The sequence below is a fragment of the Chelonoidis abingdonii genome, chromosome 8 (genome assembly GCF_003597395.2).
Source record: "Chelonoidis abingdonii isolate Lonesome George chromosome 8, CheloAbing_2.0, whole genome shotgun sequence".
Taxonomy (NCBI): domain Eukaryota; kingdom Metazoa; phylum Chordata; order Testudines; family Testudinidae; genus Chelonoidis; species Chelonoidis abingdonii.
In genome coordinates, this window is record NC_133776.1 from 7,434,716 (window position 1) to 7,458,280 (window position 23,565).

Sequence of the window (23,565 nt, forward strand, 5' to 3'; positions counted from 1 at the left end):
ACTTGGAAACAGAAGATTAGAAAACCTGAAGGTAAAGAGCTCCTCTCTCAGAGCCGAGAGAGCACAGAGTTACAGACAAAAGAAACACACCCAAAAATTCCCTCCCTGAGCTTTTAAAAATCTTGTTTCCTGATTGGTCCTCTGGTCAGGTGTTTGGTTCCCTTTGTTAACTCTTTACAGGTAAAAGAAACATTAACCCTTAGCTATCTGTTTATGACACCGTCCCACTGGCCAGCACCCCGCGCTAGGCCCTGCCGCCCCATCTCCCCTTCCCTCCCACTGGTCAGCACCCCGCGCTAGGTCCTGCTGCCCCATCTCCCTTTCCCTCCCACTGGTCAGCACCCCGCGCTAGGTCCTGCTGCCCCATCTCCCCTCCCCTCCCACTGGCCAGCACCCCGCGCAAGGCCCTGTCTTCCCTCCCTTCCCACTAGGGGGTGGATAACATCTGTGTAACCTCCCCAGCGGGAAGTTAGTGGGTTTTGAGCATCTGGGAAGAAGGTGAAGCTGGTGCCATGTGACCAGCCAGCAAGTGCTACAGGCCACGGGGCGAGAGCCTCTGGGTTCGCTCATCATGGGCAGGGTCAGTCTCAGGTGCATGTTCCATTATTGGCTGTTCTGAGCCCCTGGGCTGCCAGTCCTTCCCTCAGACGGGAGGGAGCCCCAGCCCTTCCGGGGGACAATTCCCAGCCAGATCCATCCCCCCGTTGGGGTGTGGCAACACTCCCAGCCCTGCCCTGGGGATGATTCCCAGCAGCTGAACCCATCCCACGGCTGCATCCCTGCCCCCTTCCCCTTCCTCCCTGGGCTTTGTACCCTTCTGTCCATGCCATGTCCCCATGCCCTCTGCCAGGGCACTCAGCCTTTCCCAGCTTACCCAGACACTGGGCACCTGAGTTTGTCTTTGCAAATCAGCCCCTGCATTTGTCTCACCTTTCTCTGGCCTCTGTCTGCTGGGGAGCAGCCTGAGCTGAGCGAAGCAACCCGGCCTGGGTCTGTGGATACGTGTGGGGGGCACCGTGGCAGCTGCATAGACGCTGGATCCTAGGCAGGGATCAAACACAGCACCTCTGGCACCAGGCCCCTTGGTGCCACCTGGGGAGTCGCAGTTCCAGCCAGCGGGTTGGCCTCACGGGTTCTGATGCCATGTGTTCCCAGTAGTCCCACCTTGCCCTGGGGAAAACTGTCTCATCTCGCCCGGGCAAGCCAGACCTTGGTGCTCAGCCGGCCTCTCTTCGCCGCACTTAGTGGCCTGGGCACAAGGGGAGTCCACGGGAAGTGGGGGCTGTTTCGTTATCACAGTAGTGACCCCAACGGGGCAGGCGTGTGCTGGGCGCGGCTGCCTTGAGCTGCCCTGTGAGGAGACGGCACGGGTGGAAGGTGCCATGCGGACAGTGCTGGAGCCTGAGATCTCCCCAGGGAGCAGGGCCAGCTCCCCACAGCAGCCCCTGCCAACCTGCCCTGCCTCTATGGCCCTTTCAGTCCATGGCCTCCCTGCTGACACTGCCCAGGTGGGGGGCAGTTAGCACTGATTGGCACTCGCCCAGGCACGGGGCTGAGGCCCACAAACTCATTCCACACAGAGGCCACCCAGCTGCCCTGGGGTAGGTAGGGAGAATGATGGATGCCTCTGTGACGATCCGTTCTGGTGGGACCCAACTGAGGTGCCAATTTAGGACAAATCACTTAAACAGGGCAGTTACAGTCCCAGGCTGGGGTTTTTCCACCTCTAAGGCAAACCAAACCAGCCAGCCAAAGAGGACTTTGGTTTCACCCCACTGGCTAACCACAAGTCACACAAGCAATTTCCTTAGACACTCCAGTCTCCCAGTATCCCCACCAGTCCCACTCGTCCTGGGGATGAATGGTTATGAAAACCAACACCCCAGTAAAAGAAAAAGGTTCTCTCGATCCCAAAGGACCAAGCCCCAGACCCAGGTCAATATGTTTATTAGAGAATATTTAAATAAAGATGATACACAGAGTTTGGCGTGTCAGTCATTAGTCATCGGGGGCAACATACAGAGTATGGGGGGACGCTGGTATTTGGTTATGGGTTAGTATATAGTACATACAGTCTGTAATTGTCCCAAAGCGGGGTGTACGGTGGTGGCGTCATAAGTATGTTAGAGGGTAGCAGTGAGGGTTACATCGTCTTCATCTTTAATGGGTTTACACATTAGTCATGTATTAGAGCTAAGGCAGACCGGGTAAATGGGGACAGGGGTGACCCTCACGGAGGTGTAATCCAGGGATCGGTGGTTCAGGACTCAGGGGATGTAGTTGTAGGGGGGTTTTGTAAGGGTTTTCCCCTCCCCCGCCGTGGGTGCGTTAGCGGGAGGCCACATCGGGCTCACTCTAGTTAACTGGCGGTGCCTGGTGTGTGTTCGGTTGTAGATGTCCCTGGACCACCGGATAGTGTCCTGAGACATCAAACGTCTCAAATGAGTCGTGCATAGCGACGGCCCACCCACAGGCCCTAAGTAACACGCCGTTACAGGAGGTCCAGGCGCTAGCGCCCCGACGATTCAGGGCGTCAGTGTAAACCTCGTAGCCTTTGCCCGCAAGTGTCAGTGAAGGGGGCATATTTGTCCGTGAGTACGGGCTGGGCTTCGCCGGAATGCCGGCCGTTCCTGTCTCGAATGGATTGTCACGTCGTACGAGGATGATCTTTTTTTCCGCTCCGTGTCCGGTGATGACGATATCTGGCACAGCGGGCTGCTGTGCCAGGGATGGTGCGTTGACTGCAATCTCAGCGAGTGTGGGGCGATGGCCTTCACTAGCGGGTCCTGGACGGCGTGGCGCAGCGCCAGGCTCTGGTGGGCTGCAGTCGCACAGGACGTGGGCAGGGTCTCCAGGGTGTACCTGCACTTCCTGCAGCGCTTTGTCCTGGTTCCCGTGACGGATGGCCCATAGAGCGGGACGCAGTTTAGTCGGGCGCGGTGTATGAACCGCAGTCGGCGAAGCGGGTGAAGCTGCCCGCGGGAGGAGTGGTCTGGAGTCCCACTTGTGGTCACCTCAAGGCCTTGCGTCTGGTCGGGTTTTCCGCAGGTGTCCACGTAGAGCGCGTGGACGGCGGCCTTCAGGGACTTCTCTAGCACGCCTCTGGCTCCGGGGCTGACGGTGATGCTGCCCTCCGGCTCGATCTGCGGGCACCAGAAACTCCCAGCTCCTGCCGTCCTCGCTCCATACCCACGGCAGCCCAGACGCTTCCCTAGCCGGCGCGTGGCGTTGCGGGCGCGGGACCACAGCGAGGCGATGTCCACTCCCGGCCGAATTCGGCGTCCAGGGAGGAGCGCTCAGGAAAGTGGCTACATCCTGGCCGGAGGGAGCCTGCGATTCGCTCTCTCGGTGCAGTGTGCGGCGGTTGCCGCGACGCTCTTTACTGTGGTCTCGGGCATGTCAGGAGGCGGAAGGCGTGCTGATGACTGCAATGTCACAGGTCTCCCATGCGGGGACGTTGGCCCACCGTGCCTGTGAGCAATGTATACGAGCTCGTTGCTGGCTGTCTGGGCAGGGACAGCCACTTTTGACCAGCTGCCGGATGGTGTGTCCGCCTTGTTGAGGGGCACCTTTGCCACGCGGAACCTCTCAAGACAAAGGCGATGCGGGGGATCAGGAAAGTGTTGAGGGCGTTGATCTTTTGCCATGGGGCCAGCAGCGATGCGTCAATCTTGCAGCGTCTGCAGGATCTCCCGGATGGTGTCCTCGGGGTCTGCGGACGCGACGCCGTCGGCGTGCTGAGGTGTGGTACGCCTGCCCCTCGGCCAAGGGACGACGGGCTCGCCTGGATCTGGAGCTCCGTCGCCAGCACTGAGTCTCTTTGCTCCCATCGACGTGGAGGGACGCGCACTTTTGGCATTGAAGCGGAGACCCGTCCAGTCAGCGGCTCTTCCGATGTGTTGAGCATACCTGGAGCCTCTCGGGTCGTCCGCGATCAGACCAGGTCATCCGCATAGGCAAGCGCTCACCCTCTCGCCGTGCAGGTCGAAGCTTCAGCACCGTTGGAGATCGCCGATACAAATCAGATCTTACCACAAATCACGCTGTTGCCAACTGTGATGAATGGAATGTTCTTAATGTGTTTCTCTGAATACTGTGTTGATGCCTCAGTGTCCCCTAGGCAGTTCTTAAGTATCTGCAGAGCAAAGGGCCAGTGCACTAAATGCCTGCACTCTGTCTCCTAACAACTGATGGGCTGGGCCCCTCCCTGCAAAAGTGCCAGCTGAAGGTGTGGAGACAAAGAGATCAGGTGGCCTCCTGGCCGGGAAGGGCTGAGGCAGAGGAGGGCTGGAGGGGTTGTTAGTCTGGAGCTGCCTGGGGACGAGGAGTGAAGTGCGATGTGGGGTCTGGCTCACTGCCCCCAGAATGGACCCAGCGAGGGGTCCGGTTCACTATATCTACAAGCTCTGTTTTAGACCCTGTTCCTGTCATCCAATAAACCTCTGTTTTACTGGTTGGCTAAGAGTCATGTCTGACTGTGCTGTGGGGGTGCAGGACCCTGTGGCTTCCCAGGACCCACCTGGCAGACTTGCTGTGGAAGCACACGGAGGGTAGAGGATGCTGAATGCTCCAAGGAGATACCCAGGAGGTGAAGACGTGAGCTTCTTGCCCTACATACAGTCTGCTGCAAGGAGAGGAGGCTCCCCAAAGTCCTGACTGGCTTTGTGGGGAGCAGTTCCAGAGCATCACTGGGGACTCTGTGATACCAACCTTTAGAATCTAAAATCTAAAGGTTATTCATCAAAGGAAAAGACATAGATTAGATCTAGAATGGTTAAATGGAATCAATTACATACAGTAATGGCAAAAGTTCTTGGTTCAAGCTTGTAGCAGTGGTGAATAAACTGCAGTTCAAATCAAGTCTCTGGAACAGCCCCAGCTGGGATGGTCATCAGTCCTTTGTTCAGAGCTTCAGTTTGTAGCAAAGTCCCTCCAGAGGTAAGAAGCAGGACTGAAGACAAATGGAGATGAGGCATCACCTTTTTATAGGCTTTTCTGTGTAAGAACCCTCTCTGTTCCTTACTTGGAAATTATAGCAAAATGGAGTCTGAAGTCACATGGGCAGGTCCCTGCATACTTTGCTGAGTTACAAGGCGTATCTGCCTTCTCTCAATGGGTCAGTTTTATAGCTGATGGTCCTTAATGGGCCATCAAGCAGGCTAGGCAGAACTAACACCAACTTGTCTGGGATGTTTCCCAGAAGCAGAGCATAAGTTTACAAATAGCAATAATCACGCCTCGGATTAACCTCATTGGCTACGATACTGCAAATGCAGACAGTATAGAGCCAATGCTCATAACTTCAACTACAAGATGATACATACACAGACAGCATAATCATAACCAGCAACCCATAACCTGGTCTAAGACACCAGATCTGACCCCCTTTTACATAAGATTTGGTACCATTACAGGACCTTGGTTGCAACCATGTTCTATATGGTCCCAGATTATATCAATAACGTCACAGCCCCCCTCCCCAAGCAGCGCCCAGCCTCTCACAGCCCCTGCACCATCCTCCCAAGGCCCCTGAGCAGAGCCCCTCCCGGGGCCCTGAGCACTAAGCTAGCGGGGTCGATGCCCTCTCCCCAGGGCCCTGTGCACCACCTGGCTGGTGAACCCCTTGGCCCCCTAGATCCCAGCCTCAGGCCCAGCCCTGACCTCATTTGCCCACTGGCGTGGGGCAGGCATGGGGCACTGGGTCCTGCAATGGGGAGCGCCGGGGAGCCTGCCTATGGGTCTTGTTAACTCAGGCTCCACAGCAGGCAGGGGAGTGAGGCCAGTGCGTCAGGTGGAAGCGGGGGGGCAGTGTGTGGCTGGGAGGGGACAGGCCCTAGCTGAAGAGGGGGCCAGTCCGCAGCAGGAACAAGGTTGGAAAGGGTCAGGCAGCTGCTGAGGAAGGGGGACCAGTGCAGGGGGAGGGAGAAAGGCCCTATGTGAATGGGAGGATATTGTGGCGGAGGGAGGCTGGGGGCTGAGGCAGCAGCAGGTGAAGTGGGGGGGCAGGCCAGGGGAAGCGGGCTGGCCAGGGTTGGGGGGGAGAGTCAGACAGGAAATGCTGGGAATCCTGCGTCTCAGGACAGCTGATGCTGCTCACGTCGCCCACACAGAGGGCTCAGGCAAGCCTGGTATGTGACCCCCAGGCAGGCTGGTCACAGGACAGCTGGGGCTGGTGCTCATCCCTCAGACGCCAGCCCAGCCCCCCGCACCCCCAGCCCTGAAGAGGAGTCTCCCCCTAGGCCTGGTCCAGGAGACATGGTCCCGTACTGCTGGGGGCGGGAGGAGGCCTCTCCTCAGCCTGATACACAGGTGCCGGCTAGAACATCAGTTGCAACCTCTCACCTGGTACAAGCAGCCAGGCTGGGCTGCATCTCAGCCTCTTGCAGACAAGAGCTAGTTAACCCAGCAGCTGCTGGATCAAACACTTGGCATAAGCTCCAGGCAGTGTCGAGTGCCCCGAGCGGTGGGAAACTGGGATCGGACCCCATGTCACCTGCAGGGCCCGATCCATTTCCCCGGCCGGCACTGCAGCGACTGAGCTGCCAATGCAGAGCCAGCTGCAGGGCCCAGGCTATGCCAACCTTCTCCATGGGCGGCGGGATGGCAAGGGCAGCATTTGGCCCATGGGGGATGAGGAGGCCACCGTGACATGAGCAGCTTGGAAGCTGAGTGGACCCACCCTGGGGGGCCACTCAGCAGAGTCAGCGGCCCTTAAAAGACACTCATGAAACCAGCACCCCCATGCTGCACACTGCCCAGGCAGGGGGAGCACCATGGGCATTACCCAGGACGACACACGGCCAGTGTGACTCCAGCATGCTGGCCATGGGGCCTTCGCATTTGGCCTCAGGTCCTTTGTGTGGTTAGCATTCCCGCAGCAGGGTGGAATGGGGGAGTGAAACCCTGGCATGATTTCCCCATGGCAGCTGGTTCCATGCCCCAGATGCCGGGTGTGAGGAAGGTGGGCATTCCGGTAATATCTTTATGAGCCAGATGTGTGCCTCAGTTTCCCTATGCGCTTGGTACCATCACACCCGGAATGGGAACGAGGTCTGGCAGAACGTCACGGGGCCCCTCGGCGGCGCTGTCTGAACAGAGCCAGCATGTGCGAGTGGCGGATCCAGAGCCCCAGCGACTCTGACTGGAGCAGTCGAGAGCAGGCGGCTTCCTTCAGCACCGCGGGAAGGCCGAGCGAAGAGCGAGGCAGGTTGCTGCTGGGACCACGCACAGACAGGGGCAGCGAGAGTGAAGATGGCCCCTTGAGGATCAGGGCCTGGGGACGCCATCGCTCATACTGCTCCGGACTTTCCCTTGCTAACCAAATTACTTTCTCTCTGCTCCCTCCTGTTGGAAGGGCTGCCCTGCGTCCCTGTATGGCTGCTCTCTCGGGAGTCTGATCTCAGTGAGGCACAGGGATCGCTGGAGCCCAGAGGGGCAGCATTTGGAGTCATTGAAGCCTTGGGGAGCCGTGTGGCCCGCAGATTGGGGGGAGCTGGCACACAGGCCAGGGCATAGCTGAGTCCCTATCAATCCATGACACGAGGGGTGTGTGAGACCCCCACCCCAGTGAGGGGGGGGCAGGTGTCCGTGTGTCACACCCGGCCAGGGAGGGGACAGCCGCTGGGGACAAAGCCATGCAAGACTGGGTAAGGTCGGTAGCACCCGAGCTGTGGGCTAAGGGGTCATGTACCCCACTGGGACAACCCTGCCTTCCTCTGGCGCCTTCTCTTAGGGGATCTCAAAGAACTTGACAGGCACGAAAGGTGTGGAGGGAAAGATCATCCTCAGTCTGGAGCTGGAGAAACTCAGGACCATGATGGGTAGTGATTAGCCCAAGCTCCCACAACAGCTCTCCAGCGTCCTGGTCCCCAGCTCTAACCACCAAAGCAGAAGCTCTGGGCTGGCAGGCTCCTCCGGGACGGCCTGGACTCTCTGGTCCTGATGGGGCAGCATCAGCCTCCCATGTTGCCTTTCCCACCTCAGCCATAACCCGGCCCTGTGGAACCGTGGCTTGGCCTGGGTCCTGATCCTGTGTGGGGCCCAGCTCCAGGCTAGGGGAGTGTCATGGATTCCCAGGGTCTGTGCTATGCCCCAGGCACATCCAGGCTCCTGGGGCTTCTCTTTTCCACGTGGCCTCCAAGCCTTTGGACTTGGGCCTTCAGGCTCCAGAGCGTCTGTTCCCTGCTGTGAGCGCTGACCAACGGGTCCGACTGAGGTGGAGGCCGGTTCCAACGCTCTTTACCCCTACAGGGAGCAGCTCGTCTGGGAATATTTGCGGCAACACTGGGCAGCCCTTCTGAGTTAGCTGGCATCTGGTCTCCGGCAGTCAGCAGCTCGGCATGGGAAAGGCAAGCGGGAGCCAGAGGTCCTGCTGGGCCCCGGCTGGCCCTGCTTCTCTCTGGCCCTCTCTTCCCAGCTCAGACCTTGAGAACAGCCTGTTCGCACCGGGCTGCTCTGGCTCTGGCTCCAGCCATGCAGCATTCATGTGCCCAGGCTATGCTGGCCGTAATGTCCCAGTTCCCTTTGTCTCTTCTGCCTCCTCCGGTCTGTTCAGCCTGGGCTAAGGAGTCTGGCCTCCAATCACGCAGCCGCAGGAGTCAAACGCCGCATCAGGGCACAGCAGTACAGAGCACACAGGGAAACTGAGGCACACACATGGCTCATACAAATATTGCCAATTCAGCACGGGGCGGGGAGTGGGGTGGTCCGTGTGTCCCCCAGTAGGTGGCTGCCAGGGTGAGTTGCTCCCTCCCCCATTGTTGTTTCAGAGGCACTTGGCCATCCGCTGGGGAACAGCTGACAATGCTGGCCGGACAGCTGGACTGCAGGCACGACGCACTCGGGGAGAGGAGGGGTGCAGGGGGGCTGACCACGGCCCAAAATAAACCTCCAGAGCTTGCTGAGCACACAGCCGCCACCGTGCTGGGAGGGAGGCTGCCACAACCATGCGCTGCCTGGCTCTGCTCGCAACCCTCGGCTCCCTCACAGGTAAGCCGTGCCCGGCCTGCGGACGGGGCGAGGGGCAGCCGGGTATGGTGCTGGGGAGGTGGCAGCTAAACCTAGGCTGCGAGCGTGGATAGCTCTGTTCTGGGCTCAGCAGCAGGGAATCAGGGCAGCTCAAGAGACCACGCCCACCCCTCTCCATCCCAGGGCTGGGGCGAGGAGCAGGGAGTAGCCTCCCCTCTTGCTCTGTTCACTCTCCATCTCTTCCTTCAGGGCTTGGGGTGCAGCAGCAGCCTCCTTGTCCTGCTGGCTGGCGCAGGGCAACGTGCCATTCTGCACAGCCCCCGGCAGGCTGGCCTAGTCATTATGTGTGCGTACAGCGCCTAGCACAGCAGGGCCCCGCTCCTGACTGGGACTCCCAATACCAGTATCTCTGCCCGGAGAGTGGCCCCTTCCACACCCTGCCTGCCAGGGGCTCTGCTGTGAGCATCAGCAGCCCTCACCCCAGCCCCTGCAGCGCCAGCGCCCTGTACCCACTCCCAGCCCTGAACGGCTGTGGGTGGTCCTGCACCGTAACACGCCCGCCAGAACCGTGCTCGCTGTGCTGGGATGTTACACTGCTACCATCTCCCACCGCTCCACTTGCATGGGGCACCCACCCTCGTCCACTTCACACTGCCAGTCCTGGGGCACCCACCCTTATCCGCTTCACAATGATGGTCATGGGGCACCCACCCTCGTCCATTTCCCACTGCCGGTCGTGGGGCACCCACCCTTGTCCATTTCACATGCCTGTTGGTCGTGGTCCACCCACCCAGGGCCGACCGGAGGATTCAGGGGGCCTGGGGCAAAGCAGGGGAGCTATGGCACTTGTACTCACCCAGCAGCAGTCCGGGTCTTCAGTGGCATTTTGACAGCGGGGGCCCTTCAGTCGCTCCACGTCTTTGGCAACACTGAAAGGCCCCCGCCGCCGAAATGCCACCTAAGACCTGGACCACTGCTGGGCCAGGGCTCACGGGGCCCCTGTGGAGCCCGTGGCCTGGAGCAAATTGCCCCACTTGCCCCCCTCTCTGGGCTGCCCTGCACCCACCCTCGTCCATTTCACACCTGGGACGAAGAGGGGACTGAACTGGGCTCCTTCTGCTTTGAGAAGGTGAACGACGGAGGCCACAAAACAATTCTTGGCAGGCGCTATTGCTACAGCGGGGCAGCTGCTGCTTATGCCTGTTAGCACAGGCTTCGAGCCCAGGGAAACCAGAGACGTGCACACACGTGTGTGGGGCACACGCAGACCCCCACCCACAAGTGTGGGACACACACAGCCACATACAGTGATGCTGGCCAGGTGCCAGCGCTAACCCCCAACGCGATCTCCAAGTCTCCCTCTGTCCTCTGGCCCTGAGGCTTTCCAGGAAGCAGCAGCAGCAGTTTTGCTAATGAAGGTAATTCGTTAGCCCGTTATGTTTCTCCCCAGAGGCATTTCATTCAGATGCGCTTGGCGGGTCTGGCCATTAATAATTTAATAAAGCAGGGGATTTGTAAAGCCCCAGCTAATGAGCTAAGGATCCGGGCAGCCGAGGGGGATTGATCCCGGGCCAGAGCTGACAGGCTGCAGGACACCATTGTTAGACCACAGTTAAGCTGGGTTCAACACGTTGCCTGTTGAGTTCAAGCCACGTTTATGCCTTCTGGGGGCCCAGAGTTGGGGCCAGCTCAGAAAGTTTGGCGAGAGGGACGCCTGCGGCCCTCACCCCAGAGAGAAATGGGATACTGCTGTTACTTGTGACATCCTCAGGCTGCCAGCCCCCGAGCTCTGGGCAGCCTCCTGCAGGGCATTGGCAGGGTCTGATCCCAGGCTCACTGGCTCTGAAGCATAGAGCTCTGCCTCTCATGTTCAAGAAGTCCCTCCATTACTGCGAAGCAACAGTAAGCTTTTATCTTCTCGGTGGCCAACCCTCCAGCGGCTCCGTCGCCCGCTCCAGACGCTTGTTACACTTTTGCCTGTGGTCAGTTCAAAGCCCACGCAGGTGAGTGAAGGCTGAAAGAGGCCCCCGTCCCGTGTGAATCCTGTTTGACGGGTCCTGGCGCCCAGCACAAAGCTGGGCAGCCCCGTGTGCTCCATGGGCACTGACAATACAGCTGCCCGCTTCGGGTCTCACTGGAGAGGCCACAAACACTGAGCGCCCTCTCAAAGGGGTGAGGCTGGGGTAGACAGGTGGAGGGGTCGAGAGGGAGCTTGCCTTGCTGCTGCCCATGCTGGACTCGCCCTGTGCCCTCAGGTCGCCAGGGCAGGCACCTGGCACCATCCAGAGGGGCCGCTCGTGACCAGTTCTCGACGGAACCGCTCGGCCTTGGCATGGCCGCTGGGTGGGGGTGGCGTGGTGCCTGCTTCCCTCAGGGCCTGGCTGTGCCCTGCTTTCAGCCGTGCTCTGCCGGAACCAGGAGGAGAAACTGCTCAATGACCTGATGACCAATTACAACCGCAACCTGCGCCCGGCCCAGGGGGAGGGCGACATCATTAACGTCACGCTGAAGCTGACCCTCACCAACCTCATCTCACTGGTAAGCAGAGCCCCACTCCCGCCCAAGTTCCTTGCCAGTCCCCACCAGCCGGCTGCCAAGCGACACTGGAGGGACATGGCGCATCACTAGGCAGGAGAGGGTTAAAAGCCAGCTGGTTTCACTTATGCTGCTGAGCTTGGCCCTTTCCTGCCTTTCTCCTTGCTCCCAGCCCCTGACCCAAAACTGGGAGGAGGCTGCTTCTCCTGGGGGGGGGCAAGGATGGCTGCTCCTCTGTTAGGCCTGGCATGGGGGACAGAGACCTGAGGGAATGAGAGGCAGGAGGCACTGATGCCAGGAACATCCCTGCCTCGTCTCCTCCCAAAGGCACCCAGCACCCAGCCCTGACCAGGGACAGCCAGTCCTGCCTGGGCATCCCTCACACTACCCCTGCCGTCAGAATGGGGAGTCCGTGCCAGGGCAGATGCCCATGGGACTGGCTGCAGGACACTCTGTCCGAGCCACCCTTGGTAATGGTCCCTGAGGAGAATCACTGTGCTGGGGGAGGGAGAGAAGGAAGAGGGAGATTGGGGAGGTGGGCATGGGGTGGTGATTGAGCTGGGGGGCGCCGGATAGGGGCACTGGGTAGTGATGGGGCTGGGGGTTTCCTGAGGAGGGCACGGGGCAGTGAATGCATTAGAGACAGGGTTCCTAGTAGCAACACAGTTGCAGTGAGGGCATGGCCTGGCCTTGCCTCGGTGGCTCTGTGGCCGCTGCTGGCTTCCCGGGGGAAGAAGCGGGGGGGCTGAGTTCATGGGACGCAGGGCACCCCTGGAACACCCCACACCCTGCTGCACCCTGGGAGGTAATTCCTCAAGGCTCCATGCACCGGAGCCCCATGAGAAGGGCATTGCCTGAACGCCCAGTAGCTGGCACGCACTGTGCAGCCCCACTGGAGCTGCAGCAGGGCCACCCAGCTGTGGCGGGAGAGGGCAGGGCGGCGTGGCAGCAATCCCACAATCCCTCTCTCCTTTCTGGGTTCCAGAACGAGCGGGAAGAGACCCTTACCACCAACATCTGGATTGAGATGGTAAGGTGCCCAGGGGTGCCCACCAGCTACGGGCCGGCCAGCATGCAGCAGGCAGAGATCAGCTAATGCCCCCATCTCCCGATAAGCTCCAGCAGCCCTCCAACGCCCAGCACACCGATGCACCTGCAGCCCAAGGGCTAAGGCGGGTCGCAGTCCCCTCCAGGCCTGAAGGCAGACATGGCTGGGGTCAAAGATTCACAATCTGGAGCCAGGAGAATGGGAATTGTTCAGGGCTTGTTCCATAGCCAGACTCCACTTTGGCACTGAGCTCAGTGGCCTGGGCAAAGCCCTTGGCACAGAGCACAGGCCAGAGGGTTCACTTCCCACCACGGCTCCCAGAACAGGTCACAGAGAAACCTTACCAGGTCCCAGCTCATGGCCAGAGCATGCCGGGTTCCTGCAGACCACGCCCCAGGGCGGTGTGGTACTGGGGGCGGTCACAGGGTGGCCAGAGATGCTCATTCTATGACAAGTGACAGACCCTGCATTGCTCAGACCCTTTCCCTCTGTTCCAGAAATGGTGCGATTATCGGCTGCAGTGGGATCCTGACGAATATGACAACATCCAGATACTGAGGGTGCCCTCCACCGAGGTGTGGCTGCCGGACATCGTCCTGGAGAACAAGTGAGCAGCTGCAGGGCCCAGGGCAGGGGGGCAGCGGGAACTGGTGAGGACCCCCGCAGTAGAAACTGACCTTGTCCAGCCCTCCCTCTGCCAGGGCACTTGGCAGGCTCCATTCCCGGCAGGGGCCGGGTCTGTGGCTACCCACCCAGAGACATCACAGTCAGCAGCTAAGTCTCACACAGCCAGGACTGCAGACAGAACCCGACATGCTCTGCTCCACCAGCACAGGGCCATACCAGGTGGGCTAAAGGGAAGGTCTCTATTAGAGGCAGCAGTAGTAGGCTTTTATCTCCTGTGAGTTGCAGCCAATAGGCAGTTCCGATTCCATCCAACAGAGGGCAGTGGTGATGCGCCCTTCCCCCCCCAATCACATACTGTCTCGCAGCTGGTAGGGTGCTCTTGGGTGGTTGGAGCCCATAGTAAGGTACTGGCTGGGTGTCTGGGGGAATTTTGGGATCGCCTCTGCTTTGCTGGGGACTTCTCTGTGGCCCTGGGACAGTTCCAGCCTGTGGGCAGTGGCCAGCTCACAGCATGAGCTCCAAGCAGTCGGGAGGGGGCGCCCGGCTGGCCTGACCTGCCCCTCTCCTGCCCACAGCATCGACGGGGTGTTTGAGATCACCCTGTACTGCAACACGCTCCTGGACTCCAATGGCTGCCTCCTGTGGATGCCGCCCGCCATCTACCGCACCTCCTGTGCCATCTTCGTCACCTACTTCCCCTTCGACTGGCAGAACTGCTCCATGGTGTTCCAGTGAGCGCGGCTGCTCGGGAAGGGGCAGGGCTGCCCCTCAGATGGGAGGGCAGGGGGCAGAGCCTGGGGCACGCATGCAGCTCTCCTGCCGGGCAAGCAGCTCTCCCGCCTTCTCTCAGGCGGCAGTTGGCCCAGATCACCAGCAAAGGGCCCATTGTATCACGCACAGCTGTGACCCTCTGCACCTCCCTCCGCCTTAGCCAGAGGCTGGTCGCACTCAACTCCGTGGCAGCCGCCAGGCTGGTTACCATGGCACAAGCCTCGTAGGTTGCCGAGCTAGTGACAAAGGCATGCAAGCCAAAGAAACCCAGGGCCCCATTCCAGCCCTTGCCCTGAGCCCAAGAGAACCTTGTGGGTGCTTTGTCAGATGTCTCCATCCCCTCTCACGACAGGCCGAGTTAGCCCAGGGAGAGTGAAATGTCTGCGATCAACTCCTCCTCCCCCTCCCCACAAATTCTCCCATCGTATGAGCCCAGATCCCAGGTGGGTGGTGAGGATGCAGGATCGGGCCCCTGGAGGCTCGTCCGACTGTTGTTCCTCTCTGATCAGTCTGTGGCTACAACGTGTGACCGGATCTGATTTCCGTGGCGGTTACTAAATTCTGAGTGCGTCCAAGTTAGTGATGCAGGGTCCCCTCCCCAGCGTCGGCCAGTGCCGACCGACAGCAGGACGGGAGCTCCCCCCGCGCGTCGCTGAAAGGCCGTGGACGATAAAAGCCGGCTCCCGGTTATCAAGATGGGACCTGGCCCCAGTGATGTGCCTGAGGCCCCATACTGCAGAGACAGACGGAGTCCTCGGCCTGGAAAGCTAATACCCCATGTCCCGCCCCTGAAGTCAGACTTGGGAAGGGCCCCGCCCCAGGCGAGCGACCAGCCGGGTGGGTTGAATTGCAGGATTGGGGCCTACATGAAAACTCTTCCCCCAGCTGGCTGGATCCAGGCAAGGCTGGTGGCTGCAGTGGCGCTACGTGGGATGGGTCTGGGTCAGAGCTGGGCTTGACCCCAAGCTGGGGAGGTGCCGGAGCCATAGGACGTCAGATGCTGCCTTGTTTCAAAGGAAAGAAAAGCCAGTTCTGCGGCCCTCCATACGTCTGGCTGTGGTGCCGATCCCAGGAGCGGCTGAAGCAGCCGCTGGCCGGCTGGATCTCAGCATTTCTGATTGTCTGAGCGTGTCCTCTAGCCAGCCAGTCTCAGCCAGGGCCTCCTCTACCCCTGCCACACAGGTCCCAGACCTACAGCGCCAATGAAATTAACCTGCTGCTGACAGAGGAAGATGGGCAGACCATTGAGTGGATTGTCATCGATCCCGAAGCTTTCACAGGTAATGACCTGCTGCCTCCATCTCTCCCCGGGGGCCTTCCCTGGCCCAGTGGGGCAAGCCTACAAGTTGTGGCTCTGGAAATCTTTCCGCTGTTGGCAACTGGAGGAAATGCCAGTGCCAGAAAGGGTGGTGCCATCACTAGTCAGGAGGAGCCGAGTCACTGGCACGGTGGCTCAGCATGGCCCAGATATGTAGCAAAGCGCAGCCGGATCCCAGCTACCCAACCGGTCCCTCCAGCCAGTCCAGTGTGAGATGGAGGCATTTGTAAAGAAACTTCCATTTAACTGACTGATAGGTGGGACTGGTAGCATGGCCTGGTATTAAGGTTATGAGACCTCATTTTCAGTTGCTTAAAATCTTTGCCAAACTTTAACCATTTGGCTGAAATTCTCCATGCCTGGCATCTGCCTCGGGCTGAATTGTTTGGGAAAATATCAGCTGAAGCGGCTCAGCCGGGTCCAAGACCGAGGCCGGGGACAAATATCTTGTTGTGCTCGTATTAAAAAATTCCAGGGATCTTTCCCTTGAACATCTGCAGTGCCCCCACGCTTTGGAGCAGGGATTCGGAACGTGGCACGGGGCCGGGGGGAGGAGGAGGAGGTGTTTGTGGTGGGGATGTACCTTTTGCCATCCTAGTGAAAATGCACCCAAACCTGGCTACGCTTACATCCCCGCCATAGACAGCTCCTCCTCCCCCGCCCTGTGCCATGTTCCGAATCCCTCTGAAAAATCTCACTTGGCACCTGCTCAGTAGAGCCTAGCAGCTAAAATCTCCAAAGAGTCTGTCCTCACTGAGCATGCTCTGTCCCCTCTCCACTGAGCGTGCTGCACTGGGGGTTGACACCTGACTTTGCCTGCAATGGCTGCTGCCGGCTGGGCACGGGCGCTTACAGCAGGGAGCCCATCCTGCTGCAAACGCCCCAGCAGTGTGGAGGGGAATATCATCTGATTCAAATGCCGAGGGGGCAAAAGGCAGACGGGGGGAGGTGGGGGCAGGGGAAGGAGCGACCTAGGGGAAGCAGGCTAGTGAGACTGGGACAAGTGGGGAGAAATTGTGCCTGGCTGGGCAAGGAGACTGGGGCTGGGGGGCGTCGGGGGGAGGCTGGGACTCGTCGGGCGAGGAGACGAGGGTGCGGTGGGGGAGAGTGGGACTCAGCTGATGAGCTTGGAAGGGGGCCGAGCAAGGAGGCTGGGCTGAGGGATGGGGCAGAGTCAGGTCTGGGCCAAGCCCAGGTGGGAGGGGAAGGGCTGAAATCTGGGGGGACCAGCCAGAAGAGTCCACCAGAGCACACTGCCCTCCAGAGCCTAGAACAAAGCCCCTGATCCTCACTCCTCTACTGCCTGTGAAAGCTCCTGGCAGAGGTCAGTCCACCTGGAAGATGGTCTCCATTACTTTCTTAGCTCAGAGGCCAGTGGTGGCGGCTGGGGACATTCCCCGACCCTGTGGATATCCTGTTTACTTTTTCAGTGCCCTAGGAAACGCCCCCCCCAAACTGTCCATTAAAAGAACATGGCTGAGGTTACGCCGGCAAGTACCCAAGTTCCTAAGCGAAAGGCCAGACCGAAGGTCTCCCGGGCAAGCTGAATTCAGCCTTCTCGCGGGACTGCCGGACGATGGCCGTTAATTCCATGGGCTCGTCCTGTTTTCCACAGGGCCCCGGCCTCGTTCCATGCCTGGGATGGACCTGCCCTGGGGCTGACCCCGGGGTGCGGGCTGACAGAGGCTGTTGTCTGCCGGCCCCCTTGGTACAGATGTTGGCAGGTGTGCCATGAACGAGGCAGGGAGGGCGCACAGGCGGCTTTCATGCTGTCACTTCTGAGTGTGGGATGTTGCCACTTGAATCATGTTCGGGCAATGCAGCGTGTGTGCACTCAGGATAAAGGCCCACCTCCTGTCGGGGAGCACTCAGGAAAGTTGCTCAGGGTGTGGGCACCACCACCACACAAATCCCAGAGAGCAGAGCCACCGGAGACGCACGGGGGCCCTGAGCACTGGGAATTTCCAGGGCTGGTTGCACTGTCCTGGGTCCTTCCCTATTGGCTGGAGCAGGTTTCCCGTTCAGTTTTTGTAGCCAGGATTTGGAACAGGAGGTGGTGTCCTCTGCACACCCAGCAGGTATCCCCCGCACAGCAGGTTATTAGCAGCAGCCACCATGACACGGGCACTTAAGTCAATAGTCACACTCAGAGAGAGTTTTTCTAACCCCTGCAAATCGCAAACTGGTACCGGGAATGGATTGATGCGGGGAATGGAGCTGTCACGGGCAGATAGGGATGTTTTCCATCATCTTTTAATTGCATCTTGGAGGAACAAAATGCTTTTTGGGAGGCGAGATTTGTTCTTTCATCACTGGGCCGAACCAGATATCTAGATTGGTAAAAAAATGAAATCTATCGCTCCTGCAGCCAACAGGAAAACAAGCCTGAGTGAGACATCACGCGTGATTTCCCCCCGCAGCCAGGAGTCAGTTGGGAGAGTGACCAAGCCTCCATCCAACCTCCTGCACTGACTAGGCTCCATGGGAGCTGGCGACGCTTTGCCTCCGAGCAGACTTGGGCCCCTGGGAGCCAGCCCCTGCAAAATGGTGGCTGCATTTGTCCCGCCGTGACAGAGAACATTGCAGGGCTCCCATGCACGGTGGTAAATCTTCTCCCACCCACTTTCCTGGATCTTTAGCTGTTCCAATGTGGGAAGCCCCCAGCAAAGGGTTTCTCTCCCCCCGTATCTAGGGGCCATTATCTCAGGCTCCCTCTGTCCCCCTAGAGACGTGGCGGCAGCAGGGGCAGGGTGAATGGGCTCCCCGCACACAGACAGAAATGTCAATAGTTGCTCAGCTGGTCCTGTCAGTCATGCCGGCGGGCCTGGGCGGCAAACAGGAACAGACTCGCAGCACAGGCCTCAGCCCGCCCGCCCCTGCTGTTTCCAAAGACGCCCGCAACCGCCTGGGGAGAACTGGCAGGTCGATGTCCCGCCTGCACCCAGGTCCCCACGCCAGGGAGCGGGATTCCCCTGCCGATCTATCCTCCTGCTCCTGAAGGGCCCCGATAAGAGTAACACACACACGCCCGCGGCTGTAATGTGGGCAAGAGGCAGTTCTGGGCATCCGCCAGCAGGGGTCGCTGGACAAGCTCCTGGCCCCCAAGGGTGGCTCAGGCTGCTCCCAAGGGGACTCGGGTGCCAGGACCTGGGTGGTTTCCATAGCCACGCCGCGTCTTCTTCCCCGCAGAGAACGGGGAGTGGGCGATCAAGCACCGGCCGGCCAAGAAGATCGTGAACGCCGAGCGCTTCACCCCGGACGACTTGGGTTACCAGCAGGTCGTCTTCTACCTGATCATCCAGAGGAAACCACTCTTCTACGTCATCAACATCATAGTGCCCTGCGTGCTCATCTCCTCCGTGGCCGTGCTGGTGTATTTCCTGCCTGCCAAAGGTAGAGCCCGGGCCCGCCCGAGTTCGCTGCCACCCACCTCCGCCACGGCTCCAGCCTCTGGCAATGGCACATGGGCAATCCACACCTCCCGGAGTAGGAAGGGGGCAGCAAGAGCTGAAGGGAACAGACTCAGTGCGATGCCCACACGGGTGTGACAGGCCACCGGGGAGGGTGTCACCCTTACGCCCCGGTTATCTGAACCGAAATGGGCTGAAACATGAAGATTGACTCCTCTCCTCCTCTACCCAGTTATGTCCCATTTCTGCCCCCTCAGCACCCCCAGCCCCTATTCCTGAGCGTTGGCCGGCTCCCCTTGACCCTCTGGGAGCGCGTGGCTTGCTCACGCATATTGGGCTGGAACGGCAGAGAATTCTTTCCTACCCTTGCTTCCAGCCCTCTGCTCTAACCACTAGGAAGGCAGGCTCCTCGCGGGCTCCAATGTGCAGGAGAGGGCACCAGTGCTTGGGGATCTCGATGCAGACCCAGGCTAATCTCTTGCTTTCTGCATCCCGGCAGCGGGCGGCCAGAAGTGCACAGTCTCCATAAACGTCCTCCTGGCCCAGACAGTCTTCCTCTTCCTGATCGCACAGAAGGTGCCTGAGACCTCCGACGCCATGCCGCTCATTGGCAAGTAAGTGATGCTCCCAAACCCACTGGGCTCCTCTCCCCCCAATCCCAGCTGAGGCTAGGAGTCCCTGCTCCAAGGGACACAGTGGGAATGGGCAGGGCCAGAGACTAAGAGCCATCATAGGTGGGGTTGGAGGACTGGGAACTCAAACCTTGGATGTGTGGCCAGGCCGCTCATTGCTCCCCTGCCCTGCAATGCAAGAACAAGGAGATGAACTAACAGAACTTCCTAGTGGCCCACAGGACATGCCTTGCTGCACAGCCCAGGGTTCATCTGTGGAACTCGCCGCTGCAAGAGGGTGCCGAGGCAAATGGCATGGCCAGACTCGAGAGTGCTCCGGGGGCTAGGATGGAGCTAGAAGCACCATCCTTCACAGTTTGAACAGAAAGTGAGCCTGCAGCAGGGAGTTCAGCGGGAGATCACCCATGCAGCAGTCCTGCACAGCCAAGGGCATTATCGGAGGAGATGTCTGCTGCTAGGTGGATTAGATGGACCATTGGGAAGTTCTGGTCTGGGCTCCCTTTGTCTCTTACGTACATATGGGCTGTGGAGTGAGAGATCCAGGTGGTTCCCATTCCCGGATCCCAGCCGGCCCTCAGCTTTGCCCTATGCCTGCTGCTAGGGCACCGCACCAAAAGCCGGCAGATGCCCCGGCACAGGCCACGTGGCTAATGAAGTGGGGCTGGGGTCAGCAGGCCTGGCGACCAGTGACGGAGGCCCCTTCTCTCCTCCAGGTACCTGACCTTTCTCCTGGTGGTGACGGTGGTGATCGTGGCGAACGCCGTCATCGTGCTGAACGTCTCACTGAGGACACCCAACACGCACGCCATGTCGCAGAAAGTGCGGCAGGTAGGTCGGGTGGGGCCGGCGCGCCATCCCGCATGGGTTGGGCAGAGACCCGCCTAACATACGCATGATCGGCCTCCTGCTCCTCCCAGAGCCGACTCTCCCTGAGCCAGCTTCGGGAAGCATCGCTGCCTCAGGAAAGCGCAGCTCCCGCTGACTTTCGGGGGGTGGGGGAAGGTCAGAGAGCAAAGGCAAGTGCACTGAGCCGTCGACTCATTTCCCGGGATTGAGAGCCCCAGAGAATGGCCAGCTGGTCGGACCCATAGCACGTGGGGCACGTTCCTCCACGGGGGCGCAGGGCCTGGCCCAGGTGTCTCATTACTCTGGCAGCACCTCAGCTATGGGATCACCGCCTGGATCCGACCACATCTCCACACCGCTTTGCACAGCCCCAAAGGAGGGCATAGGGGGCAGGGCCGGAATCAGGTCCCCAACTGCCAAGGAACCACTGGGCATTAGCGCCCTTCTGGCAGCTCCCACTCGGCGGAGGTGGGGGAGATGGAGCCCAGGCTGCTTCCGCTCCCGCCTGCGTCAGTCAGGGGAAACTGCACTGCGCCCGATGGAACGGCCCCAGGGCCAAACTCAGGGTCCATGAGCCCCCCAGCAGACAGAGCCCCCCCTGTGCCGAGTGTGACGGCTCCCCCAGCCCCCCCAAGCATGACACAGCCAGCTCCCCATGGCCCCCTCCCCCCAAGCGTGATGGCGCTAGCTCCCCTGGCCCCCCCAAGCATGACAGCACCAGCACCCCATGGCCCCCTCCCTCCAAGTGTGATGGCACCAGCTCCCCCAGCCCCTCTAAACATGACAGCGCTGGTTCCCCATGGCCCCTTCCCCCCCGAGCGTGACGGCTCCAGCTCCCCTGCCCTGCCCCGAGTGTGACAGCGCCGGATCCCCCAGCCCACTCCCCCCAAGCGTGACAATGCTTGCTCCCCTGGCTTGCCCCAACGTGACATTACCGGCTCCTCGCTCTGTCCCCAGATCTGCCTGCGGCGGCTGCCCCACTTCCTGGGGATGCACATGCGCCGCAGTGACATGGCCCCTCGCCTGCAGCTGGCGCGGCGCCGCAGCTCCCTGGGGCTGATGGTGAAGGCTGACGAGTACATGCTGTGGAAGGCCCGGACCGAACTGGTCTTTGAGAAGCAGAAGGAGAGGGCTGGGCTGATGAAGGCTGTCCTGGAAAAGATCGGTGAGTGACGGCTCCGCTGGGCCAGGGAGAACCTCATGGCGGGGCAGCCTGAGACCCCCAGCCCACAGACTGTGACCCCCTGGGCCTTGCACCGGCAACAAATCCACCCCCTAAGAGCAGTCCCCCAGGGCTGGAATGAGGTGTGGGGGGCGGTGCTGCCGGGGGTGAGGGTGTCACCATGGACACCAAGTGCCAGGAGCCGGACTGCGGAGGAGAGGAGCGTTAATAGTCCCCATTGCTCCGGCATCTGGTCCCCATGCAAACCTATCCCTGTGCCCACCAGGGGGCGGCAAGCAGGGCGAGGCAAGTGGCACCAGCCTACCCCCTCAGCCCGTCTGGGAGACTCATCGACACCAACAAAATTCAGGCTTCAGCTCTTCCCTCCCACGAGGTGTGCAATTGGGCACCCGACTCATGGCGCTGCTCCGGCTCCCTAATTGGACGCCCAGCTGCTTTGGGAAACAGGAGAACTACCAGCAGTGCCAGCCAGCTGTGCCATCCCTGGTGCTAAACCGTGTGAAATGCTCCAGAGCAGCCATGAATGCACCAGGCTTTGGCGCACAAAGCTAGTCATGAATTCGCTGTGTGCCATTCGACCTGCTCCGCAGGGCTGGGGCCTGGCCGGCCGTGCTTTGCAAAGGAACAGGTGCCTTTGAGATGCCCGAGGGTAACAGAGACAGCTGGCAGAGGCTTTCCGGCACCGCGCTGGCCTTCAAGGCAGCCAGCTGCCTGGTGCTATCTCCTCTCCTCCTCTTCCTCGTCTCTAGGGAAAGGCCTGGAAAACGGGTGCACCCAAGATCTCTGTCACAGCTTGGTGCAGGCTGGTCCCGAGATCCAGGCCTGCGTGGACGCCTGTAACCACATTGCCAAGACGCTGCGGGAACAGAACGACTTCGACAACGTGAGTGCTGCCGCTGCAGAGCGTTAACCAGGAGGTGGGTGTAACGAGGCTGGTTCTGGCGGGACCCAACTGAGAGAGTCAATTCAGGACAAATTGCTTGGAGCAGGGCAGTTACAGCCCAAGGCTGGGGTTTCTGTGCACACCAAGCAAATCAAACCAGCCAGGATTGAAGACAAAATAGAGGCGTTTCTAGGGCCTTTTATATCCTCTGCCCTGTGGAAGATCACAGCAGCAAGATGGAGCCTGGAGTCACAGGGGCAAGCCACATGTCCATGAATGACTCAGTTCTTTACAGGGGGCAGCCATTGCTCACACGCTACCTTGAACGTCCCCAGGAAGACTTCTTATGTGGATTGGAGTCTTCCAAGATCTATTGCCAGTTAAGGGTTTCTTGCCTGGGCACTTAACTTGCAAATTCCTTTCTCAAGAAGCTGACCAAGTGCTTCACTAGGGCGACTTAGAATCAAAACACCTTGAGACACCAGTACAGAGCCAATACTCATAACTTCAGCTACCAAAATGATACACACACAGATCACATACTCATAGTTAGCAAATCATAATCTTTCCCTAGACTCCTCACACGACAACCTTTGTACAACATTTGGTGCCACTATAGGACCTTGGTTGCAAAAATGATCGATACGGTCCCAGTTTGTGTCAGTAACGTCACAGGGGAACCCAGGGCAGTGGGGACTGAGGGGCCCAATCTTCAGGGACTCGCGTATGGAGAAGCAGATGAGACCAAGCTGGAAAGGGAAATGGGGGCTGGGGGGAGGAAGGAGAGAAGGGGCTGTGTTTCGCCGCAGGGGAAGCGAGCGCAGTTTTGATTGAGTTCGGTGGTGGCTGCCTGTGGGCCGAAACCCAAAGGCCTCAGGGCACATGGGCCCAGCGACAGCAGGAGCCCACCTCAGGTTTGGCCGTGAGCATGTGTCTCTCCCCCTGCAGGAGAACGAGGAGTGGATCCTGGTGGGGAGAGTCATCGACCGCGTCTGCTTCTTGGTCATGGCCTCGCTCTTCGTCCTGGGGACGGTCAGCATCTTCCTGATGGCCCATTTCAACCAGGCGCCAGCAGCGCCCTTTCCTGGGGACCCCAAGCACTACCTGCCGTAGCGCCCTGCTTGGGGTGGGAGAGCCCAGGATGGCTGCACGAGAGCCTCTCCCCACAGCTCTGCCGCGGGAGGCTGAGCCCTCCCTGCATGGCGGCGGGGGGGCCCTGGGCTCCATGCACGAAGGCACCGTGTCCCAGGTGGGGCTCACCAAGCTGCTGGAGGGTGGAGCCTGCGGCTGGACCCTTCAGCCAGGGATGCTCGTGGGAGCCGCAGACCAAGATGGCCCGGACCAC

At 59.9% G+C, this 23,565-nt stretch overlaps 1 protein-coding gene and 1 pseudogene across 1 annotated transcript; one reads left to right on the forward strand and one right to left on the reverse strand.

Annotated features, from left to right (window-relative positions):
* Positions 1-5,160: 5,160 nt before the first annotated feature.
* Positions 5,161-5,282, reverse strand: LOC116838598 (U4 spliceosomal RNA; annotated as a pseudogene).
* Positions 5,283-8,802: 3,520 nt separating this feature from the next.
* CHRNG (cholinergic receptor nicotinic gamma subunit) lies at positions 8,803-23,356 on the forward strand. Its single transcript, XM_075068947.1, has 12 exons — positions 8,803-8,988; positions 11,386-11,505; positions 12,488-12,532; positions 13,048-13,157; positions 13,753-13,908; positions 15,131-15,228; positions 18,456-18,659; positions 19,176-19,290; positions 20,022-20,136; positions 21,112-21,319; positions 22,087-22,220; positions 23,169-23,356. The coding sequence occupies exons 1-12, from the start codon at positions 8,803-8,805 to the stop codon at positions 23,331-23,333; spliced, it is 1,656 nt and encodes a 551-aa protein (XP_074925048.1). The 3' UTR covers positions 23,334-23,356.
* The last annotated feature ends 209 nt before the right edge of the window (positions 23,357-23,565 follow it).